Source organism: Pseudonaja textilis, chromosome Z, assembly GCF_049901715.1.
Source record: "Pseudonaja textilis isolate UNSWEBS1 chromosome Z, rPseTex1.2, whole genome shotgun sequence".
In the NCBI taxonomy this organism is placed as follows: Eukaryota; Metazoa; Chordata; class Lepidosauria; order Squamata; family Elapidae; genus Pseudonaja; species Pseudonaja textilis.
Genome location: NC_142008.1, coordinates 6,340,117 through 6,360,568, shown reverse-complemented (window position 1 = coordinate 6,360,568; position 20,452 = coordinate 6,340,117). Strand labels below are relative to the sequence as shown.

The 20,452-nt window shown below is 38.3% G+C and overlaps 1 protein-coding gene across 1 annotated transcript in view; it reads left to right on the top strand.

Annotated features, from left to right (window-relative positions):
- The window catches only part of WDR86 (WD repeat domain 86), a 32,550-nt gene that overhangs the window by 9,878 nt on the left and 2,220 nt on the right, over positions 1-20,452 (top strand). The window contains 3 exon segments of the mRNA XM_087917421.1: positions 7,710-7,793; positions 7,795-7,846; positions 18,276-18,379. Of these exon segments, the coding sequence (XP_087773547.1) occupies positions 7,710-7,793; positions 7,795-7,846; positions 18,276-18,379 (240 nt within the window).

Genomic DNA, 20,452 nt, shown 5'->3' with positions numbered 1-20,452 from the left:
CCTCCTGCAATGGAATTTTGTCATTTTTCCAATTTTTTGCAAATACAATCCTAGCCGCAGTTAATATATTCACAATCAAATATTTCAAATCTTTACTATAAACATCTGGTAAGATTCCCAATAGGAAAAGCTCCGGTTTCAAGTCTATATGCTTCTTTGTCATTTTTTCCAACCATATGCGAATTTTGGTCCAATATTTTCTAGCATCCTCACAAGTCCACCACATATGGTAGTATGAACCAGGTTTCTGATGACATTTCCAACATTTTTTCCATTTGTTCTTGAACATTCTTGCTATCCTTGTCGGGGAAGTGCCACCTGTAAAACATCTTATACAAGTTTTCTTTATAAGCTGTAGACATTGTCATTTTATAGTTTTGCAACCATAATTTCTGCCATTTCTCTAAGTCAATCCCATATCGAAAATTCCTCCCCCAGGCAATCATAGTTTCTTTAACTTGTTCTTCCTCTAATTTAATTTCCAATAAGTAACCATATAATTTTTAATCACCTTTTCATCAGTACCCAAAATTTTATCTAAATCAGTCTGTTTATCATAAAATCCTCTGTTTTGGAATCCTCATCATACCTCGAGTGTATTTGCACATATGAAACCAATTCATCTGTATACCTTGTTCCTCTAATTTTTGTATCGATTTAAGTTCACCCTTTCATCTAGTAATTCCCCATATCTAACTGTTTGTTCCTTTTATAGATTATAGGATAAGAAAAGCTTCTATCGGGTCGATAACCAAACTGGGATTTTCAAATAACATTGTTTTTTTATCTTCTCCCAGTTTAGCCACAAAGACTCCCGTAGATATAGTGTCTTCTAAAATAGCCCTGTGTTTTGGGTGATTCCTTATACCATAGAAAGGCATGCCAACCCAACAACAAATCATGACCTTCTAGTATCAACAATCTAGTCTTCCTTAATGTTATCCATTCTTTAATCCACGCCAAATTTGCAGCTTGATAGTACAACTCCCAGTTAGCAGGCCAAACCCTCCTCTAGTTCTAGGCATCCTGTAAGAGCTTTAGCTTTATCCTTGCTTTCTTGCCTACTATATATACTGCAAGACAATTTTATTTAAGTCCTCAAAATAGTCTTTTCCAAGCCTAATTGGTATTGTTTGAAACAAAATAGGATTCTGGGTAGAATATTCATCTTAATTGTTGAAATCCTCCCTATTAATGACAATTGTAAGTTTTCCCATTTCTTCAAATCTAGGGCTATCTGTTGTTTAAGTTTAATATAGTTGTCCTCTTTTAATGTGCTACATCTTGGCGTCAAATATATCCCCAAATACTTAACCTTGCTTGTAACTTGGATTTTCAACAGTTCTGCTAATTCTTCCCTTTGTCTTAATAACATATTCTTTGACAAAATCTTTGTTTTGTCTTTATTTATTTTCAGACCGGCCACCTCACCATATATCTCTATTTTTTTTCCAGCAACTTCAAGGCTGTCTCTATAGGATCTTCTAAGATAAAAACTAGGTCATCTGCAAAAGCTTGTAATTTAAATTCTTCCTTTTAATTTTCATTCCTTTTATAGTTTTATCTTCTCTAATATTTCTATTCAACACTTCCAAAGTCAGTACAAATAACAAGGGAGAAAGGGGACAACCTTGTCTTGTGCCTTTTCTAATATTAATAGAGTCTGTAAATTCTCCCTCCATCATTACCTTAGCTGTTTGTTCATTGTAAATTGCTTCTATTGCCTGAATAAATCTTCTAGCAAAGCCCATCTGTTCCATTAAAAGTAACATAAATCTCCAATTCACGTTATCGAATGCCTTTTGGGCATCTAAAAATATCAAGGCCATTTGTTTTTCAGGATGCGCCTCATAGTATTCCAAAGTATCTAGAATTACTCTCATATTGTCTCTAATTTGCCGCTTTAAGTAAAACCCATTTTGATCTAGATGAATAAACTTATTCAAATATTTTTAAGTCTTTCTGCTAGTATAGAAGCAAAGATTTTATAATCTGCATTTAATAAAGAAATCGGTCTGTATTTCTTAATTTGGAGTGGATCCGCCTCTTCTTTAGGAATAAGTGTAATATAAGCCTCTGACCATGTTTTAGGTATCATCTTCTTTGACATGACTTCATTCATAACTTCTAGCAGCGGAATACACAGTGATTCTTGAAATGTTTTATAGAATTCTACAGGAAACCCATCTGGACCTGGTGCTTTCCTGTTATTTTGTTTCTTAAGTGCTTGAGTTAATTCCATCATTGTTATATTACTTTCTAACATTTCTTCAATCTCTTTAGGTATCTTAGGTAAATTTGCACTCTGCAAGTACTGTTTGACTTTCTCCTCATCAATATCTTCTTTCTTATATAAATGTCTATAAAGTCTTGAATAATTTCTTTTTCTCTTTGCTGCCATAACAAAATTTGACCTTGGTCATCTATTAACTGCAGTATTTTCCTCGACTCTTTCTCCTTTCTCAACTTATATATGCAGCCATCTACCTGGCTTATTTGCATCTTCAAAATAATTCTGTTTAGCATTCCTAATTATCTGCGCCAGTTCTTCTTTTCTATTAAATCCATTTTATGTTTAGTTATATCCAGTTTCAGTTTAACGTCTTTTTCTGAGGCATTTCCTGCAGTTCCTTTTCAAGTCTTTTATACTCATCCTCCAAGGCTTTAATAGCTTGCCTTTTCCTAGCATTTTTTTTCTTGTATAGTCTATTATCAAGCCTCTAGTATATGCCTTCATTGTATCCCAAACATTCTGTATTGAAGTGTCCTCTTTTCTATTTTCTTTAAAAAAAGAAGGCCAGTTCTTTCTCCATCCATTGTGTAAATTCTTTCTCCTTTAAAATAGTATTATTTAACGTCCATCTCAATCTTTTTTTTGTCCCTTCCATTTAATTGTCAATGGGTTATGGTCAGCCCAAGTACTTGTTTCAATATTTACTTCTTGAACACTGGATATTAAATCTGTTGAGATCCAAATCATATCAAGTCTGGACCATGATAAATGTCTATTTGAATAGAAAGTATATTGCTTAAGTTTAGCATTTCTTTCTCTCCATATGTCTTTTAAAGTTAATTCATCTATCATTTTAAAGAAAGATTTAGGAGTATCTTTCTGTTGTGCTTTGCCGTTGTTGCTATATAGTCCAATTTATTGTCCACAATTCGTTAAAGTCTCCCAACATAATTATATTAGCATAGTCCAGTCCAGTTATTTTCAGATGTAATTTTTTATAAAATTCTTCTTGTTTATCATTCGGGCGTAAATTGCAATCAAAAGTATCTTTCTATTATTGTCCATTATTTCCACCATTAATATTCTCCCCTCTTCATCAGCATAAATCAGTTTTGCTAGGGTAGCCTCTTTAATATATAAGACCACTCCTCTTTTTTACATTGGGTCAAAGAAGTAAACAATTTCCCTAATTTTGGTTGTACTAACAATTGTTTATGTTGCTTTTAATGTGTACTTCTTGTAAGCAAATTATATCAAACTTTAATTTCCCTAATTTATGAAAAGTCTTCCTTCTTTTAGCGGCTGAATTCAGTCCATTTATATTTATTGTAATCAGTTTTTTCTCTTCCATGGTTATATTTTATATTTAGATTTAGCCGCTCTCGTGGATCTTAATTCACGCTGGTCCTTAATATCCACCTGTCCACCTACTGCACCTTGTTCTTTTCCAATCTCCATTTGTTCCTCTTGAAATTCAGTTAATGAAATCTCTTTTTCTGCCTCTTCTTCTCTCCTTCTAAAAAATTCTGCATAAAAAAGTTCTGCTTTCTCAATTGAATCAATTCTGTGTCTCTGTTCCTGCCATGTAAACATCAATCCTTCTGGGATCAACCATCTGTAATTCACCTCCTTTTTCAATAACATTTTAGTCAGAAATCGATATTCTCTTCTCCTCTCTCTCTCACTCTTCTAGGTACTTGTTTTAAGACCAAGATTTCTTTACCTTTATATTTCAACGTCTTCTCTCTTGCCGCTTGTAAAATTTGTGTCTTCATGGATTTTTTAATAAATCTGATATGAACTTCTCTGGGCAGATTATTTCTCATCGCGTATCTTGTAAAGACTCGATATATCTCATCTATTCCATCCATCATCTTTTCTTCTGTTATTTCCAAGACGTCCGCCAAGATTCCTATCATTATCGCAGCCAAATCTTGCCCTTTTTCTTCTTCTATATTTTGAAATCTAAGATAAAATTCTGACTTCTCCATCTCCCACTTCAGCATCCCACTTTTTCTTGTTCAAGCTCTGTTACTCTGCTATCAATATTTCCAATCTTCTCCTCTCTTCGTTTACCCCCTTCTTCAACTTTTTGAAGTCTCTCCTCATACTTTGCCATCATTTATTGAATATTTTCCACTTTTTCCTCCATCCTCCCTGTTCTTTGTTCGATGGTATCAATTTTTATCTTAAGGTCTTGAATTCCTTGCATGATCATCTGTAAGGTTGCTTTTCTTGTTCTTTTTCTTTATCTTGCTTTAACATTGCCTGAATTGAACGTTGTCCAGATGGTGGGAGGCAGAGGCAGAGGTAGACACAGAAGCACCTGAGGGTATAAGTTTCCTACTCATTTTAGATGATTCCAAATCTTCAAATTCTTTCAAGTTTTAATCCAATTAAAAAAAATGGCCAATTATAATCCAAAATAAAAAAAAGAGAGAAAGGAAAAAGAATAGGGTGGATTTCTTCAAACTCCACACCTTAATCCAGCCAAAAATTCTCAATTGAAAAAAAGAAAAAAAGAGAAAAGGTAGTCCAAAGTATACATTAAAAAGAAAAAGCAAAAATCCCAATGGAAAAAGAGAGAGAGAGAAAAAAAATCAAAATACAATAAAAAGAAAAATTCAAAGGCTTCCCTTGAGAATAAATAAAAATAAAAAAATAAAAATAAAGACCTTACTAGGATAATAATACACAATAATGCTAGTAGAGGGTAGTGGAACTAAAAAAAAAAGATTAGAAAAAAAATATAGAAACAATACACTGCACTTTACTTAATTGTCCAAGGCTCTAATTATGACTCCTTCTCTTTCCCACAAACTTCAAGGCCAAGTCATAAATATTTAATTGTAGACAGAAACTCAGAGGAGCACCTGTAATAATATTCTACTGTGCTCTTCCCTCTATCTTATCAAGAAATGTCCTTGAGAAGGAGTCTTTCACATCTCTCTCAGTTCAAGTAAAGTATTTCCAAGCCTATATTTGGCAGTGTTACAAAGTTTCTTAGTTCTCACTTTCCCCCTCCTCAGTATATAGCATACTTAAAGAGAAGAGGAAAAAAAAGTAAAAATAAATAAAATAAAATAACCAAAGGGAGCCTCTAGCCTTAAAAAAAAAAAAAAAAGAAAGAAAAGAAAAATAAAATATAAAAAAAAAAAATCCAAAGGGAGAATAGAAAATATATATATAAAAAGAACAGTCCGGTTATCCAGTAAATAACAATGAAGTCCGTAGCAAAAAAAAAATAAAGTAAAAATAAAGCCTCGCTTGACGTCTCCCTAAAAAAAAAGCCGCTTGATCAATTTTGTCAAAAATCACACAGATTTCTTCTAGCAATCAAAGTGTCCTTTCAACCCTCAAAAAAAAAAAAAAGAAAAAAAGCAAGTTTCTCACCCAACCGACAAACTTTCTTTTCAATCTTTTCCTTTCTGGAGCTGCCCTGGCTTTAGCAGCATGAGGGCTGCCTCTCCGCTGCCAGCAAAAGAGCTTCTCCCGGGTCATCCAGGGATTTTGCGGTATCCCCGGAGTCCACAGGGTATGCCCTCACAATCGTCGTCCCTACGGGATGATTTAGGTCCGCTTTGGACCGGCCGGAAACGGAGATATCGGCTGCAATCGAAGAGCTCAATTGCAAGCTGTATCGCCACGGCGCAAGCTCCTCCTTCTCCCTGTGCCAGTGTTTTTCAAACTCACTAATATATAATGTTTCTTAACTTTTGCAGTTTGAATGTATAGAATTCCAGAATTTTCCAGCCAGCATGCTTGCTGGGGGTTTCTGGGACTTGAAGTCCATGGTCAAGGTTGAGAAACACTGTGCTAATAGAAGATCATTGGCCTGATTCCTCTCTAATATTTTTAAAGTCACTCAGCCTTCGCATGTCATGCCCCTGTTGGAATCTGATTTGGAGGGGGAGGCCGAGAAGCTGACAGGAAGTGGGAGTGTGGCTGCATTGGCTATGGAAGAAACTGGAGAAGGGCAAAGGCTGGGCAGAGCAGGGAAGAGGTAGAGCAAGGGAGAGGGAATTTGGAGGAAGACCCAGGCCCACCCCCTCTTCATCCTAGGGCACACAGGGAGGAATGGAGAAGGGAGCAACATGAGTTGCATGGCTAATGGGGGAGGAAAGGGCCCTGATTCCCTTCATTAGCTGCAGCTGGAAACACAATGTTTAAAAAGGGAAGCTGCGCTTAGCAAAGTTGTTGGGAGAAAATCATGAATTATCTGGTATCGTCGAGGCTTATCTGGGTTCCTAGTGTCTTCCCAACTGTGTGTGTTTTGCTGGGCTTTCAAGTCTGCAATTCCTTCTCCTGCCCTGTCCAGTTAATTGCTGCAGCATGGTTTATGTGGATTTTTATTTACAGTTTGTATGTACTTTGTTTTCGGACTGAATTTCCTCCACTTAAAGACTGTTCTTGGGAGAGTTTTTTCTTCAGCCGAGGGTAACCTGGACATTGGGGGCAAAGTTGGAGGTATCAAAGGGACACTTCTTGTTTATTTGATTGTGTTACCTTTGTGCCAGGCCCTTTTGGGTCATCACATCATGTATATTCGATGCTGGGACTGTCTAGATGTCTTTTCAACATCATATAACATATCATTGTATCTTCCCATTTGCATCTTTCAGTAAAAACAGGCAATAGTAATGATGACAATAATTCAGTGGAGCATTTGAAAATATTCCAAGCAATGTGCACGAACTGCTACAGATAACTGGTGGGAAAAATCTAAAAAGTAATTGAATTTGCTTTAACCCAAATTTGTATTAATGTCTGAACAAATCTTCCTCATTGTGGGAGCTTCATCACCGGAAGCTTTCAAGAAGAGACTAGACTGCCATCTGTCGGAAATAGTGTAGGGTCTCCTGCTTGGGTGACTGAGAGGGGTTAGACTAGATGACCTACAAAATCCCTTCCAACTCTGTTAATTTGTTCATTTTTGATGGCACTCAATACGGAGGGCTTGCTGAAGCTAGCCAAGTGTAAATTCAGTTTTACGATAGAAAAGAAGGACTATGCACATACTTAGGAATCTTTGGCTGATATAATTGGGAGGGAATGTGAAAGTCTATCTACAGAATTCATTCCTCACATGGGTTGTGGACTGAAGAATTTTTCAGATGATGTCTTAGTGACCCTGGAACTGTACACTGTAAATTTAATCAAATGCAATTAACAAAAATATTATTTGGGCCAAATAAATCCATGGGTCCTACGGAGCATTGTTTCACTAGCTTTAAAGACTAGCTTCATCTTACACAAATATTGAGCAAAATCTCTCCTATCTAATTTTAGAGCTCTTCTGAAGGTCTTGATTCCATACAGAACGTACTTTCAGAGGTCTATGTTACACTTTCAGTGTTGCTGTCACTGTTTGTACCTCCTTCAGTATATGAAGAAAAAACCAGGGGAAAGGTAACTGTGACTTCCAGTGCTCTTTCTTCTTTCTAACTTTCTGTTCTTTCTTTTGTCTGATTCCCAGCTTGTCAATCGATGCTTGTATTCAGGTAGCACGGACAAAACAGTGAAGTGTTGGTTAGCTGACACTGGAGAGAGGATAAGGACCTCACAAGGCTCATAAACACACTGTCAGTGCTTTAAAATACCATGCTGGAATATGTAAGTTCCAACTGATGCCATCATATGTTTGTTTACTTGTGTGTTCTATTTATGCTTTGAAAGCCACACCCTCCTGTTGTGCTTGCCACAACAATAGCCCTTTGAAATAGGTTGAGCTGAGAGAGAAGGGCCCTACCCTAGGCTCCCCCACACCTAGAGGCTCAGTTTGGGGTTCTTAACCTTTTCTTTACCATTTATCCTTATTTTATCCTTTGGCTCTGAGATATAAATTGATTATGGACCATCTAGTCAATATTGACCCTCAGCAACTATAGAGATGGACGTTCTCCAAGATCAGAGGTGGTATTCAACCGGTTCTGACCAGTTCTGGAGAACCGGTAGTGGAAATTTTGAGTAGTTCAGAGAATTGGCAAATACCCCCTTTCACTGGCCCCGCCCCCATCTATTCTCTGCCTCTCTAGTCCCAGCTGATCGACTTGGTCTTCTTTGGTTGCCCTGCACAAGAGAACGGAGCTGGAAAGCAGGTTAGTGGGGTAGGAAGGGAATGGGGATTTTGCAGTATCCTTCCCCTGCCACACCCACCAAGTCACACCCACCAAACCATGCCCACAGAACAGGTAGTAAAAAATTTGAATCCCACCACTTTAAATATGTTCTGTGGCCACAGATCTCCAAGACTTAAGATTTAAACCACAGCACTTCTTCAAGTGTTTGTGGACCCCCTGCGATGACATCGTGGCTTCCAGGGGTCCACGATCTACAGGTTGAGAACCACGGCTGTAGAGATTAAGGTGCTGGCTTCACAGGAGGCTCTGAGTTATAAACTTACCAAGACAGCCAATCACCAAGAGACTGTGCATTCTAGTCGCCGCCTCAGGCATGAAAGCCAGTTGAGTGGACCAATCCCTCTCTCTTATCCCAACTCACCTCACAGGATTATTATACAGAAAAAGAGGAGGGAAAGGAATATTATGAATGTTCACTGCTTATATATATGGTATTCAGCTTTGTTCAGGTATTTTCCCACGTCATTATAGTTGTGCTTTTAAAGTTGTAGCAACGTTTAAAAGCACAACTTTAATGACATGGGAAAATACCCGAACAAAGCTGAATACCATACATATAAATACCCATGAAAACTTAAGAAAACATACACACACACACACACACACACACACACACACACACACACACTTAATTAATTAATTAATTTAAAAGCTAGTTCAGCATCTTTATATCTTCACCATCTGCTTCTGTAGGAAATGTCAGTAACAGGAAGTTCAAAAATGTCTTTTATTGTTAGGAGCCCTGGTGGTGCAGTGGTTAGAATGTATTGCAGGCAAACTCTGCCCACTGCCTGGAGTTCAATCCTAATGAGCTCAAGGTTGACTCAGCCGTCCATCCTTTGGAGGTTGGTAAAATGAGGACCTAGATTATTGCGGGCAATAGGCTGACATTGCAAACCTCCCAGAGAGTGCTGTAAAACACTATGGAGCGGTATATATAAGTCTAAATGCTACTGCTGCTGTTATTCTTGTAGGCACCTTGAGATCCCGTCAGAGTTTCTCTTTACTACATCTTATCCCAAGCAAACTCAAGGCAGAGCTATTTTGAGTTTCTTTCTGCTCCCTTGAGATTCTGAGTGGTCTTTTCTGAACCTTCTCCTACCCTGATGGTTTGTTCACCTATTTCCTGGGCCAGGCTTATCTTCATTACACCCAGAGAATTTCCTTGGCTAAAGAGGTTGTCAGCTTTTAATGGTGTAGGGCAGGGGTCTCCAACCTTGGCAACTTTAAGACTTGTGGACTTCAACTCCCAGAGTTCCTCAGCCAGCTGGCTGAGGAACTCTGGGAGTTGAAGTCCTAAGTCTTAAAGTTGCCAAGGTTGGAGACCCCTGGTGTAGGGTCTCCTGCTTGGGCAGGGGGTTGGACGATGACCTACAAGGCCCCTCTCAACTCTGATTATCTGTTGTCTGTTAAGGTAGACCAGAACAGGAAACAGACTTCAAAAGTCTAGCTAAAAGTACACTTTATGGATGTAGGTGATGATAGGCAAATCTTGAAAACCTGACTGAGCGTTTCTTGCCTTTCTTCTAATGCTCTATTGCAGGGTTTCCTTGAGCTTGGCAATATGAAGATGTGCAGAATTCAGCTCTCAGAATTCCTCAGCCAACAGTGCTGGCTGGGAAATTCTGGGAGCCGGTTCTCACTTCTTCAAGTTGCCAAGGTTGAGAGACACTGTTCTAGTGAATTGGGAGAAGCGAGTCTTACCTTCTTCAGATTTTCTCTACTGGCCTTAAAGCGTGCTTCTGTTGTGTCGCTTCTCCAAAGTTACCTCCCTGGCTTTCTACAAGAGGAAGCCTAATTCAGATCTCCCACTCGTTGTCCAATATCTGCTCTACTACATCCCACAGGCTCACAGGCTTGAGAGAGGATCTGGCCTAAAGTCATTACAGAGTTTCTATAATAGTTTGTGGGATTGAACCTGGATTTCTCCGCCCTGATCCTATATTTTAACCATATTGAAAGTCCACCCTCTGTTCTGACTTTCTTAAAGACCTACCATTATCTCAATGCTTGGTTAACTACATCCCATCCCTTCCTGGAAAGCAATTTAGAAATGAAAGTAGTTTCTGGTAGTCCCTGGATAAATTTTCAGAAGAAGGCAGGATGCAGTCACTCTCTCTCTTTCTTGAACAGCAGACCAAGTCTTGTTCATTTAAAAAAAATAAATGCTTCCAGATGGTACAAAATCATCCCAGCAGTTGGCAAAGCTGGTCTGATTTCTTGCTTTGTCAGTGAGAAGAGGAAAAGGATTTTAAAAATCTTTTGTATGTCTTTTTTGTATCAGCAATTTCATATCCTTTCAGGCTGTGTTGACACTAGCAACCCATTTGTATTGTGGATATGTAGCATAACTATATATATAGTCCATTTAACCTAACTGATATTTGGTCTATTTTGCATTTTCTTTGTAATCAGCGGATGCAATTGAAAATATCAAGAAAAAGTTTGACAACCGTATAGTAAACACTCTATTGAAGGGGATGTCCAACCTTGGCAACTCTAAGACCTGTGGACTTCCACTCTCAGAATTGCCTAGCCAATGTATGCAGAATTTACCAAATCTTAAAGGTTGGACACCCCTGCCAAGGCTGGGCACCCCTATTCTACTAAATTTTCAAATCTCTGGCTTATTTTAATTGCTCTTTTTAATTACAGAAGTATAAGGCAGAGTTAGATGTCATCTGCAAACATTTGTAAATAGAGCTTTTAAGTGGGGTGATAGAGATCATTCTCATGAGTAAATTGCATGTAGCTTACTCATGATGATGGCTTTCACTTGACCTCTTACCTCTGTCTTCCTATTTTTTTATACAGAATAGAATACAGAATACAAAATAACAGATTTGGAAGGGAACTTTAAGGCCTTCTAATCCAACCCTCCCTGCTCAAGTAGGTGACCCTATACCATTTCAGACAAATGACTATCCAATCTCTTCTTAAATTCTCCAACTCTGGAAGATCCACGATGCAAAGCAAGCTATTCCACTGATTAATTCTTCTCACTGTCAGGAAATTCCTCCTTAATTCGAGATTTAGTTTCCATCCATTACTTCTTGTCCTGCCTTTAGGTGCTTTGGAAAACAGGTCAACCGCCTCTTCTTTGGGGCAGCCCCTCAAATATTGGAAGCCTGCTATCATGATACCTCTAGTCCTTTGTTAGACTAGATATACCCAGTTCCTGCCTCTAAATAATTTGCACAGTGCAATTCCACAATTAGCATTTCCACCACTAAGAAGAGATTCGACAATAATAGGGCCTTGGTGGCGCAGTGGTTACAGTGTCATACTGCAGGCCACTTTTGCTGACTATCGGCTGCCTGCAATTTGGCAGTTCGAATCCCACCAGACTCAAAGCTGACTCAGCCTTCCATCCTTCCAAGGACCCAGATTGTTGGGGGAAATAGGCTGACTCTGTAAAACTGGGCTGTAAAGCACTATAAAGTGGTATATAAGTCTAAATGCTATTGCTATTTGTCTAAAATAGCGAGGGCAGGGACCGCCGCCACCGCAACCAGTCCACAAAACCAGAAAGGTTGGGGACCGCTGTTTAAGACAGGGAGTTGGACTAGAAGACCACCAAAGCCCTTTCCAAATCTGTTAATTCTGTTAATTAACTAACAAGATCAAAAATTTGTCATTTGGGGAATATCAAATACCTACCCATCTTCTCCAGGGAAAGGCCTGCCAAAACATTGCTTCCCATCTCAATTCTTTTTCATTGTTTTTTTTTTCAACTGCAATTCCTGCGTAGCTCTTTTTGATTCCCCTGAGAGAAACAATTGGCTAGATTTTGTGTTTTCACAACATTCCTAAGTAAAGTCAGTCAGACCCAGCATTTTTCACCCTTGGCAAATTTTAAGATGTGTGGTGCTTCTGCTGGCTGGGAAATTCTGAAAGCCCACATATCTAGAAATCTCCCTGTTCAGAAAACACTGGTTTAATTCTATAGAATATGGGATCATTTGGGGGATAAAGTTCACTTGATGGACAATTACCGTATTTAGGGTTCTCACAACACATCAATCTCTTATTAACCAGATTCAATATGATGTTGAACTAGGGCTAAAAAAGGACAAGGATTCGATTCCTGTCAAATTGTAAGAATTCAAAAGCTTGCAATTTGGATTTCCTTCGATCTACTTCAAATTTTTGATTTTTTTTATCTATTCTAAAATCAAACTTAGAGTCCCAGTGTTTATTTCATTGATTTAAATCAGGGGTCACCAATCTTTTGGACCTCAGGGACCACCAAACTCATAATTTTAAATCCCACTAATAAGAATTTTGACTGATGGTGGCTTGCTGACACTGGTGGGAGAGAGAGAAAGAGATAGATCTGACCTAACCCCCCCACCTCTCTCTCTCTCACACACACACAGAGGCAAGGGTGGGACTTGAATGTCTGATTCTGATTCTGTGGGTGTGGCCTAATTTGTGGGTGTGGCTTGGTGGCATGAGACTGGGTGGGCATGGCTTGTATGTAAATATTATAAATATTTATGTAAATATTGATTTTTTTATAAAAAAACAGCAACTTTTACCCAAAATCAGGCAAAGCAGGCAGGCAGATTGAATTGCTCAAAGAATCACAGATTCACTTAGAGATCTATCTTTCTGCCATCAGCTACCTGAGTCTGTCACATAAAATTTGCTTGCAAGCAAACTCAAAAAAATAACTCACAACACACCGTGTATGTAAATATTGAGTTTTTTATAAAAAAGAAAGCAACTTTTACCCAAAATCAGGCAAAACAGGCAGGCAGATTGAGTTGTTCAAAGAATCACAGATTCACTTAGAGATCTATCTTTCTGCCATCAGCTACCTGAGTCTGTCACATAAAATTTGCTTGCAAGCAAACTCAAAAAATTAACCCACAACACACCGTGTATGTAAATATTGAGTTTTTTATAAAAAAGAAAGCAACTTTTACCCAAAATCAGGCAAAACAGGCAGGCAGATTGAGTTGCTCACAGAATCACAGATTCACTTAGAGATCTGTGTTTCTGCCATCAGCTACCTGAGTCTGCACTGAAAAATAGAACGTTCAGCCCTAAGGGAGGTTTGGCTCAGCTTAAAGGCAGAGCCAAAGATTTAAAAATTAGCTAGAAAACAAGAAATCCAATGGTTTCCTGCTTTTTAATTAATCTAAATCTCCTGGCACAGCAGAACAGCTGATGGTCAGGGGAAAAAAAAGGAAAAATAGCAACTTAGCAGGAAAGTTTGCCAGGTAAGGAGTGAGTGGGTGGGGAGGGTTCCCACAGGCCATGTGAGTGGTGCAGCCTTGTGTTCCTGTGCAGCCTGGATTAATTGCTTTGGGTGTGTGTGCTGGGGGTGACATTTCTCTGCGGATCACCAAAATTTTCTTGCGGACCACAAGTGGGTTGTGACCCATCGGTTGGCAACCACTGATTTAAAGCATTTGAACAACTACCCAATTTTATATAATTAACTTTAGGGGCTTCCAATAAGGTTTTACCTCCACAGGCATATATGCATACGTATGCTTAAGGTAATCCTTGATTAAGTTACAACCACAATTGGAACCAGAATTTGCTAAGAAAGCCCCAGCTGATTTTACAACTCCTTTTTGCCATGGTTGTTAAACAAATCACTGTTGTTGTTATGAATCATGCAGTCATTAAGTGAAGCTGGCTTCCCATATTGAACCTTATCTGCTGGAAGCCAGTTGGGAAAATTACATGATCCCTGGATCGCTGTAAGCATCATAAATTCATCCTAATTTTGGTCATGGGGTGGTGTGACAGTCTTAAGTACAAGAACCAGTTGCAAGTCACTTTTTGCAGTGTCCCTGTGGTTTCAAATAGTCATTAAATGGAGGGTTGTAAGTCAAGAACTCCCTGCATGCTGATGATGAAGTGCATCTTAAAAAGAAATCTTTAACCATCTACTTAGAGAAAGGAATAAAACACGGGCCAAACTTTTGAGTGGCTTCATTACAACCGTATATAAATGGCTTTGAAGGCATTCAGAAAGGATGACTCAGTTACCCCACCCAGATTGGATGATGGAAATAAATTCAAGGTTTATTGATATCAGTGTTGGAACAATGTGGTAGGCATAAAAATTTGTTTCCAATCTTTTACGTTTTTAAATTGTTTTTTTGGCTTTCAGGATGCCTGGCTTTTAAGGGTAACAGCTGCTCTGTTGGATTTCACAAAGGAACCTGGAGTAATTTTCAGTAGTAGGATCAGTTATGGGGTTCAAATTTTTTTACTACCCATTCTGTGAGCGTGGTGGCTTGGTGAGGTGGCATGGGAAGGATACTGCAAAATCTCCATTCCTTCCCCAACCCACTAACCTGCTTTCCAGCTCCGTTCTCCTGCATAGGGCAACAAAAGAAGACCCAGCTGATCATCTGGGACTCAATGGGAGGCAGAGAATAGATGGAGGCGGGGCCAGTATTTGCCAGTTCTCTGAACTACTCAAAACTTCCACTACCGGTTCTTCAGATCTGGTCAGAACCTGCTGAATACCATATCTGAGTAGGATATCTTTTAGATGGAATGGGGGTGTGGGAACTTTCACATTCCATGCAAAAATACCACTTTTGGAAGACATTTGGTTGGAAATTGTTCTATTGTTTAAAACTACTAACTTTGTAATCAGGAAATACCAGCCTTAGTGAGTATGATTCATTATGATACATGTGATCATGCTAAGGATCCGTAAATGATCTTTAAGTGATAGAACAGGGAAATAACCAAATAGATGCCATCTTTATTTATATTTTATTTATTTATTCTACAACGAGTTTCTTAAATTATAACTCTTAATTGCGAGAAAGACACTGAGAGAAGGAATAAAGAAATAAGTGCTACTTAAGGAACGATCAGATGGCACAGCCCATAGCTGCATGATGGAGAGAATGAGTTTCTGAAAGAATTGTTCTCAGCTTCTCAGGCTTTAAAGAAGAAAGTGGGAGATTTATATTTTCATTCTTGCAAGATTCTGCCAGTGTAGCCTTACCATAAAGTAGTAGTAGCTCAGCTAGTTGTGTTTCCTGTCAGGCCTAACTGGTAAGGCCGACAATTTGCCTGCCCATATTATTTCGGAGACGGGAAGAGATATTTGGGCACCTTAATGTTAAGAAATGAAATCTTGAGTAGCACAGGGCATGAATACCTGACAGAGATTTCGGGTTTACTATTAAAAAATCCTTTAATTGTTAATTCCTCATCAGTAAATAGCAAAAATTAAACTGCAAGATTCATCTGGAAAAATAGTCTACTCATTGCTAATGAGTTTCTATTAGTAAAACATTTCAAGAGTAGCTTGATGTTCTTAATAGACTGATGTTCCAAATAGATATTCAGTTAAATTAACTTCCCTGAATGAATGTTTTGGTTTGTTATTAATAAGTTAAATAGTCACCTTGAAGTTAAAATCCCAATTTGCTGTGCCCCAGGGGTGGGATTCAAAATTTTTAACAACCAGTTCTGTGGGTGTGGCTTAGGTGGTGGGCATGGCTTGGTGGTCATGTGACTGGATGGACATGGCTTAGTGGTCATGTTATTGGCTGGGCGTGGCCAACTCAATATCACTCGCATCGAGGCACGCATCTCCTCGCCTGGCCTTTTATGACTGTGGGGATACTGCAACAGTCGTAAGTGTGAAAAATGGTCATAAGTCACTTTTTTCAGTGCCATTGTAACTTTGAATGGTCACTCCACCAAGGAAGCAGATCATGGTTAATTGAGGATCTGACCTCAGGTCTCCCTAGTTCAACTCTTTAATCACTCCACTTCAGCAACTAGATGTGCCATTTGTTTCCCCACAGACAGGATGATGGCTGATGGGTAATAGAGGTTAAATTTAGTGAAGCTACAGAGCAAGAGAAAACTCAGCATTAATACTTGGAGTGAATATCATATTCTCTATCCAATGTTATAATTTAAACTTCACAGTGTCTCCAACGTTTTGTTTATGTGTCTGTAACAGAACATTTTTAGCTCAAGACTTTATGTGGGGGATGATAATGTGACCATCCACCAATGCAGTTTTTCCTCTCTTAGATTGGTAGAACTCAACATTGTTCAGTATAATCAGGGGTGGGGTTCAAATTTTTTAACAACCAGTTCTGTGGGCATGGCTTAGTTGGTGGGTGTGGCTTGGTGGGCATATGACTGGTGGGCGTGGCTTGGTGGTCATGTTATTGGTTGGGCGTGGCCAACTCAATATCACTCACATCAAGGCATGCATCTCCTCACCTGCCCTCTCATGGCTGGGGGGATACTGCAACAGTTGTAAGTGTGAAAAATGGCCATAAGTCACTTTTTTCAGTGCCATTGCAATGATGAATGGTCACTCCACACAAGCAAAGTACCAGCAAAGGAGGGAAAAAAACTCCAGAGAAGTTCCAGAGACAGGAAGTCTAGTCCTGCCAAGAATGTAATAAGGGTTAATGGAGAGACAGTTTCTATAAGCAACACCAGAATGTTTCCTTCCTGCCTTCCTTACAGGATTAGGCCAGTAATTTTTTCTAACAAAAGGTTCTCCGAACTGCTTAGAATGTTAACAACCGGTTCTAGTGAATAGGTGCGAACTGGTAGAATCTCACACCAGCTCTGCCCCCATCCATCACTGTGTTGATGTAAAGGAAATTCCATTGTTGTCTGTGGCAAAAGTACTAACTCCTGTTTTCTTCTTATTAAAGTGTTCCTATATAATGAATTTATTAGACATTTAACACCATCATTATTGGGCTTTTCATGTTAGCAATAAAATAAAAAGTCACTTTAAATACTAATTCCAGCATACAGTTAATTGGTTTTCTATATCACGTTGGATTACTGTACTTACAATTAATAGCAATTTCCTTGATTATAGTTTCAATTCGTAGTATGGTATTATGAGTCAGTGTACGGTAACTAGCATGGTTGTCTGAAAAAAACAAGTACATTTCCAATACAGGTAGTCCTTGACCCAGAAGCAGTTGCTTAGCAACCATTCAAGTTATGATGGACCCTGAAAAAGCTACTTGTGACCTGCATTCAAAGTGGGACATCGGTCCCTTCCCGGTTTGCTTAATGACTACTACAAAAAGGTGGTGAAATCAGGCACATTCATTTGGTCACCTACTTCACAACTGTCACATCTTATGACTAAAATTACAGGCTCAATCACAGTTGTAAGCTGAGGTAGTACTACAACTTTCTAGAATAAAAATATTCTCAGCCAAGTTAAAGCTTTATAAAGGATGAAAATTAACTAAAATGAACACAAAACTCATCCCCCCAAAATGGATTTGGAATTCCCTTCACATGAATTTCATTGCTACCTACAAAATGTGTCCCTTGTAGAAGGATTATTTCAACAGCTTAAGAACTGTATATATTCTCCTATTTGTAGGAAGTTATATTTTACCCTATTCACAATATAGATTTGAGTTTAGGTAATCCAAAAGACTTAATATTTCATCAATTTTGTTCTCTACTTTTGTTCTACCAGCTCATTTGCTTCTTATTTTGCTTTGTCCCTAATTTTGATCTTTGGTAGAGCTATAGATTATATTTACATTGTTTCCCTTATTTATTTTCCATTTTATGTAGTAGGCTGATATCAATAACAATAGCAATAGCGCTTATACCACTTCATAGTGCTTTCAAGCCCTTTCTAAGTGGTTTACAGAGTCCGCCTCTTGCCCCCAACAATCTGGGTCCTCATTTTACCCACCTCGGAAGGTTGGAAGGCTGACTCAACCTTGAGCCTGGTGACATTCGAACTTCTTTCAGTCAGCAGAATTAGCCTGCAATCCTTCATTTTAACCATTGCACCACCATAGCTATTCTCTGATCCTTTGGGACTATAATGTAATGGGACACACATTTTCTAAGAAACGCATAGTATAAAATAATCTGAATCCTTATTTTTTTCTCATCAGTGTTTACTGGAAGTGGTGATACTTGTGCTCGGGCTTTTAATACAAAGACTGGCATTCTGCAAAGAGTGTTTCGGGGTCATAAGTTGGTTATTAACTGCATCCAGGTAAGCTGTCAATTTTTCAAATCCTCTGATTTTACTATGGGTGAATCAGTTGATATCACTTCGGTCCGAAATATTCATAAGGCCATTTCATTTTAGATACTCATAAAGATTGCCCTTTCATCAATAATGTTTATTGCAAAAATGTATCAAGAGAAGAAAATATTTGTAGCTTGGGGTTGAACTGTGGAGCCCTTGGTGCCGTCGGAGCTTGGTGTTTTTCTTGCAGACATTTCATTACCAAGCTAGGTAACATCATCAGTGTGAGAAGGAAGAGAGTTTTGCTCACTGATGGGGGAAATTATCTATACAGAAAAGAGAAGAGTAAGAAAGGTGATTAGGGGATGGAAGCTAAAACATATAAAGAATGGTTGCTGGAATTGGATATGTCTAGTCTGATGAGAAGGACCGGGGTGACATGATAGCAGTGTTCCAATATCTCAGGGAGAGGGAGTCAAGCTATTCTCCAAAGCACCTGAGGGCAGGACAAGAAGCAACGGATGGAAACTAATCAAGGAGAGAAGCAACTTAGGACTAAGGAGACAGTTTCCTGACAGTGAGAAAAATTAACCAGTGGAACAACTTGCCTCCAGAAGTTGTGGATGCTGCAACATTGGAAGTTTTTAACAAGATAGTGGATAACCATTTGTCTGAAATGCTATAAGGTCTCCTGCCTAAGCAGGGGGTTAGACTAGATACTAGATAGTCTAGATCCCTAGACTAGATAGGGATCTGCAACCTTAAACACTCAAAGAGCCATTTGGATCCATGTCCCACAGAAAAGAAAACACGGGGAGCCTGAAAACCTGGATGGGTGTGGCCAACTCAATGTCACTCCCACTCAGTCACATGACACACAGACACCCCCCCATGCCTACCCAGGTTTTGTGGCTCCTGGTGTTTTCTGTAGTAAATGGGTCTCCCTCCCTCTCATTACTGTTTTTTGAGTTTTAGCTTCTCAGGAGAGGCGAGGAGTGACTGGGAGGGGAGGGCAAGGGGTGGGGCCAGACAGTGGTGGGATCACTCAACAGGGAGCCACAGCAGAGGGCCCAAAGAACCACATGCAGCTCCAGAGCCATGGGTTGCCGACACCTGGACTAGAAAACCTCCAGGGTCCCTTCCAACTCTGTTATTTTATTCTATTCTATTCAATATTCTATTCTACTCCTATTCCTATTCCTATTCCTATTCCTATTCCTATTCCTATTCTATTCTATTCTATATTCTTTTCTATTTTACTCCTGTTCCTATTCCTATTCCTATTCCATTTCTATTCTGTTCTGTTCTGTTCTATTCTATTCTATTCTATTCTATTCTATTCTATTCTATTCTATATTCTTTTCTACTCCTGTTCCTATTCCTATTCCTATTTCTATTCCATTTCTATTCTATTCTATTCAATATTCTATTCTACTCCTATTCCTATTCTATTCTATTCTATTCTATTCTATTCTATTCTATTCTATTCTATTCTATTCTATATTCTTTTCTATTTTACTCCTGTTCCTATTCCTATTCCATTTCTATTCTATTCTATTCTATTCTATTCTATTTCTATTCTATTCTATTCTATTCTATTCTATTCTATTCTGTTCTGTTCTGTTCTGTTCTATATTCTTTTCTACTCCTGTTCCTATTCCTATTCCTATTTCTATTCCATTTCTATTCTATTCTATTCTATTCTATTCTATTCTATTCTATTCTATTCTATTCTATTCTATTCTATATTCTATTCTATTCTATATTCTATTCTACTCCTGTTCCTATTCCTATTCCTATTCCTTTTCCTATTCCTATTCCATTTCTATTCTATTCTATTCTATTCTATTCTATTCTATTCTATTCTATTCTGTTCTATATTCTATTCTACTCCTGTTCCTATTCCTATTCCTATTCCTATTCCTATTCCATTTCTATTCTATTCTACTCTACTCTACTCTATTCTATTCTATTCTATTCTATTCTATTCTATTCTATATTCTATTCTACTCATGTTCCTATTCCTATTCTGTTCTGTTCTATTCTATTCTATTCTATTCTATTCTATTCTATTCTATTCTATTCTATTCTATTCTA